This window comes from Dendronephthya gigantea, unplaced genomic scaffold, assembly GCF_004324835.1.
Source record: "Dendronephthya gigantea isolate DGI-Jeju-01 unplaced genomic scaffold, DenGig_1.0 000011F, whole genome shotgun sequence".
Taxonomy (NCBI): domain Eukaryota; kingdom Metazoa; phylum Cnidaria; class Anthozoa; order Malacalcyonacea; family Nephtheidae; genus Dendronephthya; species Dendronephthya gigantea.
Genome location: NW_021163021.1, coordinates 2932919 through 2941325, shown reverse-complemented (window position 1 = coordinate 2941325; position 8407 = coordinate 2932919). Strand labels below are relative to the sequence as shown.

General features: G+C 36.7%; 1 protein-coding gene across 1 annotated transcript; it reads left to right on the top strand.

The window, feature by feature from the left end:
- The first annotated feature begins 1201 nt into the window (after positions 1-1201).
- LOC114518635 lies at positions 1202-3161 on the top strand. Its single transcript, XM_028538642.1, has 2 exons — positions 1202-2415; positions 2707-3161. Exons 1-2 carry the CDS (start codon positions 1252-1254, stop codon positions 3010-3012), a joined length of 1470 nt encoding a protein of 489 aa, XP_028394443.1. The 5' UTR covers positions 1202-1251; the 3' UTR covers positions 3013-3161.
- Positions 3162-8407: the final 5246 nt, after the last annotated feature.

The following is an 8407-nucleotide window of genomic DNA, read 5'->3' as shown; positions in this document are numbered from 1 at the left end:
ACTTCACATCAGAAACGTTATTTGACATGCTACAAGAGACAACTACGTGCTTTGGTAAAGATGGAATGTTTCAATTAAGAAGAAGAGGAGGTTTCTTGTTCAAAAGGGTAGCGGTGCTGCTTCAATACTTATACCGCTGGCCAAGACCCGAGATTGTTTCGTGGGATAATACAGGACAAGTCAAATTAGAGGGTGTTTTCATCCCAAAGTCTAATATTTCCGATTTGATTTCGGACGCCATGAGATATTGTAAATCTTTTAATCCTGAGGGTGTATGTGAGTTCTTTCAGGTGTTAAATAAGATTAATGTTCCTAGAGATTTGGTGAGAAACAAGGAGACAGGGAAAAATGCGGGGAACGATGATAAAAACATAAACAATATTCCAAAAGAGTATCGTTCAATCTTCCAGAGAGTAAGGTCGGGGAAAGGAAGAACAAGAGTCAAAAAGGTGGGACTATTTTTATGCAAAGGGATTGGCAAGGATTAGCACCGAATGATAGAAGATTCTCCGAGCAAAGAAGAAGACCTTGAGGAAGAAGACCAGGAGAAAAAACCAAAGTGGTGGTAGCTTAGGGATGGATGCGAAGAGAAAGATGATGGTTGATGTGCAGATAAAATTACCTAAATTAGTTAATGAGTTTAATAAACTTGGGAAAAAGATGTTGAGAAGAGTTTTTTTTAAGATATCACTTATAAAAATAAAAGTCGTAAAGTTGTATTAAAATTTATGTTAAAATTTATGATGAAATAATATTAAAATTTTTTAGAAACATAAAATTGTTTTTTTGTCTTTTTTATTTTTTTTTCAAAATAATTTTTTACAACATTGATTAAGCCCACAAACGGGTTGATTAAATATAATATAACATGCCACATTACAATCATTAGTAGGTAACCCCCCCCATACAATAACGGAAGTAATTAGTATTCAAAGTATAGAAAGGGTAATTAGTATTCAAAGGGTGGAACTGAAGGGTAATTAGTATTCAGAGGCTAATTTTCCCAAAGTTATGCGTGGTCTCCACGCAGGGTGAGAGTGTGACGTTATTAAACCGTAATTAAGTACACAGTAAGGATTTGCAAGAAAAATATTTTATTTGTCAGGTAATACGGCCTTCAACCAAAATCGCACCTGATTGGTCAATTCCAATTTACCTAGCAACGTGGTAGCAACCGGAATTTCGGAGAGAAGAACACAACTTTATCTAAAACAAATTTTTATAGTTTCGTTTCAAATATTTCTTGTAGCAATGCCAAAGTGCTGCTCAGTTTATAGGTGCAAAGGAACATCAGAAATCACTCCCGATAGGAGCTTTCACCACTTTCCACGGGATTCAAAACTACGAACTGCTTGGATTAACAGAATTCGAAGGGTTAACTTCAACCCAACTGAATATTCATACATCTGCTCCTATCACTTTACCGACGAGGACTTCAAACAGCCGAACAAGGACTCTCCAGCAAAGTTCAGAAAATGTACTCTCAAACCAGGCAGTGTGCCTGCATGGAACTTGCACGGGGAAGTGAACGACGAGAGAATTCCGAAACGAAATTCTCATACATCTACGAAAGCTCGTTGCAAGCTGGAACTGGAAACACATAACATCAGTGATGGTGATGACAACCAACAAAATAGACAGCAGAATGTTCAAAATGTTACTGTTGAAGTGTGCCAACCTAGAAATAATGATACGTCCACAGATAAGGTGTCTGAAATGGTCCAAAAGGAAATGGATACTGATATAATTCATACAATTTCGGAGTTGAAAGATGTCAAGGCTAAACTTCATGAAGCAAAACATGAAAACCAACAGTTAGAAGAAAAGCTTTTTAGGTATAAAAACCTCAAGGAAAATCTTATTAAAAGCTACACAGGATTGGAAGCATCAGTTTTCGAAACAGTTGTTCAAATGATCAAACAATTCTTTCCTTTAAAATACTGGTCTGGAAAAGCAGTAACATTGATCAGTGTGGAAGATGAACTGCTTATCTTCTTGATGAAACTATGGTTGGATCTCCCTTATTTTGACCTTGGAGCAAGGTATTCTGTATCTGTTACAACTATTCAAAATATATTCCTCACATATCTGCATGCATTCCATGAGATATTTGTTGATGGTTGTATGAGCAAATTGCCATCATTGGAAAAGAACCAGAGTTGCCTGCCAGAGTCTTTTGCAAATATTGCAAACTGTCGTGTCATTATTGATTGCACCGAGTTCCGAATTGAAGCCCCAAGGAAAGACCTTGAAGCTGCAGCACAAGCATTTAGTAACTACAAGCACTATTTATCTGCTAAATACCTAATTGGTGTTGCTCCAAATGGGGCTATAACATTTGTCAGCCAAGGGTTTCCAGGCAGTACCAGTGATAAAGTGGTAACTGATCAGTCAGGGATTATATCTCATCTTAAGGTAGGCAAAGTAATTATTTTAGGTTAACATTACAATCAGAAATTGGTTCAAATAACTAAACCACTCAGTGTTTGAGTTGATATTGGGTTATACTGGCTCAAGAGGTAATCTGCACTGATCGACAAAAGGTAAAATACACAAACAGCTGGTTAGCACTTTGGGAAGTTGTTTAATTTATGAAATAAAGTAAATTGTTTAACATAAACAAATTTCCCCTCACAAATTAAATACAGAATTCTTACTTTAAATTAACTGACAAATGAGTTAATTTTGTTTTGTTGGTTTTTATAGGCAGGAGATTTGATTTTGGCAGACAAAGGATTTTTGATCCATGACCTTCTCCCCAAGAATGTGTTCTTGAATTTACCTGCCTTTCTCGCTGGTAAGAGTCAGTTTACAATAGAAGAAGCAGTATTCTCAAGGCAAATATCAAGATGCAGAATACATGTTGAGAGGGCAATCGAAAGATTAAGGAACTACAAAATTTTAGGTCTGATAACAGCACCATTGCGGCCACATGTTGACAAGATTATTCAAGTGTGTGCGGCATTGGTGAACCTCCAGACACCAATCATATCAGGAATACTGGAAAAGTAAATTGCACAATACTGTCTTATGAAAATAATATAGATTATTGACTGTATGTGCACATATGTACTAATATACAATGTCTACCATCATAAATATAATAAAGTAAAGTTGCTATTATTATTGATATTATTATTTTTTCCCACTGAACTTATTTGCTCAAGATGCTGTTCTTCATTTATGTAATTTTTTATTTGTAATGTTTTGTAATGTTTTATTTGTTCTTCTAGATTTTTTACAAAAATTAAATAAGTTTAAATTATTTTTTAATTAAATAACTTATTTAATTTTTGTAAAAAATCTAGAAAAACAGATAAAACAAACAAAATGAAAGAACCTGGATTCAAACCTTTTAAAGATGTATATATAATTTACTTGTTCAGTACACCTGCATGCATGGTCAGATTGTGTATCTGAAGATTAAATCAGTTGCTTACAAACTATTTTTTATATGAATAATTAATTTACTCCTCTTTGCTAAAAAAGTGTGGCATTAGTTCAGTCATGTAAAATTCTTCAAGTTTTGGGATATTTTGCTCCATCCATTTTGAGTCCTTTTCTACATGAATGAATTTTAATTTCTTTGTTTGTCCAAATGACAAAGTGAGCCCACATTGTGTTAGTGGCAGCCATCTCAGCTTGGACTTGATGCCAGTAATTATGGTTGCTGTTCAAGCTAAGACTTTTTGTGAGATAAAAACTTTTAACTGAGTCCTTATCTTTTAATTCCATCTGAATCATTTCATGAATAGTTGCATTTCTGTATTTCCATGGGCACTTTACCTCCAGGACTCCTTTCCCACAGTGGCTTGGTGAAGTTACAATACCATCAGGTGTACTACCAAGGTATCCACATGGGAACAAAAACAAACCAGCATTTTCAACAGTATTCCCAGTTGTTTCCATGTACTGATTAGTAGCAAGTTCTTCATGCATTTGCCCCCACATGATTGAGTCTTTTGTCCCAATAGAATACTCTCCTTTCAGCTTCTTGAATAAGGACTGTGGGTATGGCTTATTTAATGTTGTGTGTCTTGCAATTGCCCCCAGTACGTCCCCAAAGTTGCTCCCTGTAAGACGTAAATGTCGGAATTTCCCCCACATTTGACAATTTCGTTGCTGTTTTGTTTTTTCAGCTAGCCAAATAATTTGTTCCGCAGAAACTTTGCATTTTTTGACAAATATTTCCTTACTCTTAATGAAGTCCTCCAGTATATCGCCAATCAAAACAGGCTCCAATACATTTCTATCTTTGTCTGCTGGCGGCTCTGGTTCTGATTTAACTATCCATTCCATAGGACAATGCACTGATGCTTTATACAGTTTTTCAAACAAAAACAACCTATCCTGCTCTGAGACGACTTTCTGTGTTGCTTTGTAGTCCAGCCTTTTACATGGAAAAAACTCTGCCATAGTTTTGCCATCTTTTTTGGCAGCTGTTTTTGGCTTTGCAAGCCAAGAATTTGGGAGGTCGGTCTTAGAAAAACCAGTTTTATTTACATATATAGCTGTTGCAGCCATATGACTACATATCCAATTTCCCTTCGGGCACTCGCAGGAAGCACTTGTTATGTTTCCGTCACCTTTAACTTGCAGTGATACTGCATAGCATTTGTCTTTCATGGACGCTCTAACCATAGCATTTATTGTATACTCTTTTATTTTAACTTGAACAACAAAACCAGATTTGAATTTTTGCTCCCCCTTTTCGATACTATTTTGGTCGTCTTTGAAAAATTTTAACATTCCGCCCAAAGATACGACTTCTACTGGCTCTTTTCCTTCCATATTACTTTAGCTTAACAAATTTTTCTCACGTTGTCATAGAAAGATAAGCTCAGAAGAGAGAATAATATACATAAAAATGTTTGAGAACTTTTCTCAATTTATTAATACACAATTTTATCAGGTCTTCAACTGAGTTTTTGACAAAACAATTTTTTATTTTGACTTGATTTTGCAATTTGATTTTCGCGCTTTTCCGGTTGCTACCACGTTGCTAGGTAAATTGGAATTGACCAATCAGGTGCGATTTTGGTTGAAAGCCGTATACACGTTTAGTATGTCAACATTTTAATAGTATGTTTCTTTCCATAGCATTAGGACTGTTTATTTTAAAAGCTTGTTTGTTGTGCGATGCTTCCCCACCGTTAGTTTATACCGAGAGAAAGACTGCACAAGTAGGTGAAATTGACTCCGAGATGCAAGAGCTACTTCAACGCCAAGACATGCCCGTTGATGAAAGGGCGAAATTGTACGACCAGTCCCTACAGCGATACTTAAATTTTTACGACAAACGTATGAGTAAACCTATTAGAGTGACTAACGTCGAACCTTCTGTGACTGAAGATAAAAAAGAAAAAATGCCAGAGATAAAGGATGATGACGAGATTGAATCAGACATACTGGATAGTGTTCCAGCTACAATGAAATCTAGAGCACGTCAGTTGGTGAAGAAAATGGAATGGAATGAACAAGGTCAAATGATGTTCAAAGGAAGATCAGTACCCGGAACAAATATCGTCGATTTGGTCAACGATTCATTGCGTCAGCGGAAAAACTTTAATCCACAAGGTTGGGAGTTATTTTCGAAGGCGTTGGGCCATTTAAACGTACCCGAAGGCGTTATCAGAAACGAAAATCGCTTAGGACTTGTTCGCGAATATAAAACTAAAGGACTTTCTGATCATGTCCCCCAGCCCTCACCCGAACCACATCTTACCCCGATGCAGCAAAAACGAAAAAAACAGCATAAAGTTATAAACAGTAGTCCATATAAATGGTTAAAATAATTTATTTCTTTGTAAATATGTATGTTTTTTACAATAAATGTATTTTTAAACTAACATTATTTGTATTTATTCACACCACTTTTGTATAAAGTCACGTACAAGCATGTCGTTCCAATCTTTGCTATCCGTAAACATGTTTGCAATGGTTGACATTGGAATATGCCTACAGCGATGCAAAGCAAAGAATAACGTATACTGTCCACACACGTCCGAGTTGGGTGCTTGCAAAGCCCTCGTGTTCCAACTAAATGTACTGCAATGTTTCTCAAAAAACCGAGTAAAGTGTTGACTGTAGAATCCTGGCGCTTTCGCGTACGAGTCCCAAAACTCTCCTCTGCCATCTTCTGTGACAAACAAGGCACACCAATGACTTCCGGGTTTGTTACTCGGATCAGTGTTGACTACGAAACCTTTTGGTCTTCTTCTTACTAGCCCAGGTAAACGATCTGATGGTAAAACGTCTGTAAATACAGTCTTTGTAAATGAGTCACTTTTTAATATATTCAAAATCTGCAGCGTATTCATGTTCAGTTAGTGAAGTCACACAGTACATTCCTGTTCGCGTCAATTTTGATAAGACTTTGAAATTCACCGAGCACCACAATATTTATAGCCGCCACCAAGGCCGTTCCAAACTGGCATTCAATCGAAACATTTCCGTTTCTAATTGGTTGTGCATGATCACCAAGGCACAGGAGTGAGATCGAACACAAACAGTGTAAAACCGTCTGCATATTCTTCACGAGTTATACCATTGCCCTGATTTTCAAACATTTTATGTGTCCCAGCGTACAGTGTTTGGAATGCTGAAATGTAGTTACTTCCTCTTGCACTTGCAAATTTTAGTTGAAATGGTTTTCCAGGTAGGTTTTCACCGTTTACATTCAGCCCAAAATTTGTGATGTCGTAGTTCTTGAAGTTGAACGGATTCTTTGCATAACTACCATTGAACGCATCTGCATCGACCATACCAACAACGATACAATTTGGTAGAATACCTTGAAATATATTGGGTTGATTTCCCGACATGTTTCCTCGGGGGGCAGTGACAACTTTACATTCGACGCGATTGATCGGATATTTGGCCGTCGTATGCTGTAGGGCTTGGGAATGGTTTATTATTACACTTGGCGATACGTTGACGCGTCGCACGCGAAATACACATTCTTCAATAACTACTTTGAAACTTGGATCCGCAGCAGATGAGACTAAACAAAATGGGTTTCGTGATCTAACCAATTTAATCTTTATTGGAACTGCTCCGAAAATATAGCGCTCTTGTGCAAATAGATCCGAATGTAGTCTGCCTTCCATAGCAACAGATCTACTCCCACGAGTATGTGTATGACGTTCTTTTAGACCTGTATTCACATCTGCTTGAAGAGCTAGCGGGTTTACATTGTCCATTTTTTCCGCACTATCTTTGTAAAATAAAGCAGAGGTGAGATGAGAATCCTTGGCATCCTTGCTAAAGTTCAGGATAGTTTCCATATAAGCTCGGTAAGGATAGGCCGTACTGGACGGTGTTACCAATTTGTTGTTTAGGAACACTTCTACTTGTGAGAACAGTGCATGCATCCATAGGTTCACAGGACCGACCAGGACATCTTGAGCAACGTTTGCACCATCTGACGCTGTAATCTTTGCTTTAATGTGTAGGTAACTGTTTGCTAAATCGATAAAAACTCCGGAGTTTGCTGCGACAGAAATTCAATTGTGTCAGAGGCTGTTATGCTTGTGACAGGATCAATTATTTAATTATCCTTTCGAAATCTAATTTATATCAATATTTACACATATACATTATATTATTTGAAAAGGTAATCTTGTTCCACGTAGGCATAACAAGCCTGCCCTAATTAAACCAGTTTTACAAAATTATGTTGATGTAAAATTTAAAAGTTAAAAGATAAATTGTCACTATAAAAAGGTATTCTTGTTCCACGTAGACATAAAAGGGCTGACCTAATTAAACTAAAAGAGAGTTTTGTTCTTAAATAAGCCATTATCGTTGAATAAGGACTATTATATTTTTCCGTGATCTTCGATGCCAACATTTTATGAAAAGCAATACATCCATCGCCCCATTTGTTCCAAAAACTAGTGGTGTGAAAACTCCTTGTTCAATTTCAATGACTCTTTTGTTATAAGCCCTTTTCTTTTCCATTTCGTGTCGATGTAAGATATTCTCAATTGGTTGGGATTTATTAGACATGGCATTTACATGTGCAACTCTAACGTCAAAAAATGCGCATTGGCCTTGTCTATAAAACCCCCTTGCTTTTACATCCAGACATGCTCCATTCTCTGTATTAGCTGACCTTAAATCAATCTCAATATCCTCCCAAAATCCCTTTTCCATTTCTACTTGCGTTGGTGGTACAGAAAATAATTCAAGTTCAGATTTGGAACACATACACGAATCTTTATGAATTGTTTCAACGACTTGAGCCATGCCACTTTGGTTTATAGTTATCAAGAGATGTTTTCTGCTTCTTGGCTCAAGAAGAAATTATAGGTTTATCTTGTGCTGATCTTTTTAAACCTTTTTTCTGTCCACTGCCAGTCATCAATTCCTTGACAGCTTTATCGGCGACATCAGTGACAGCTTG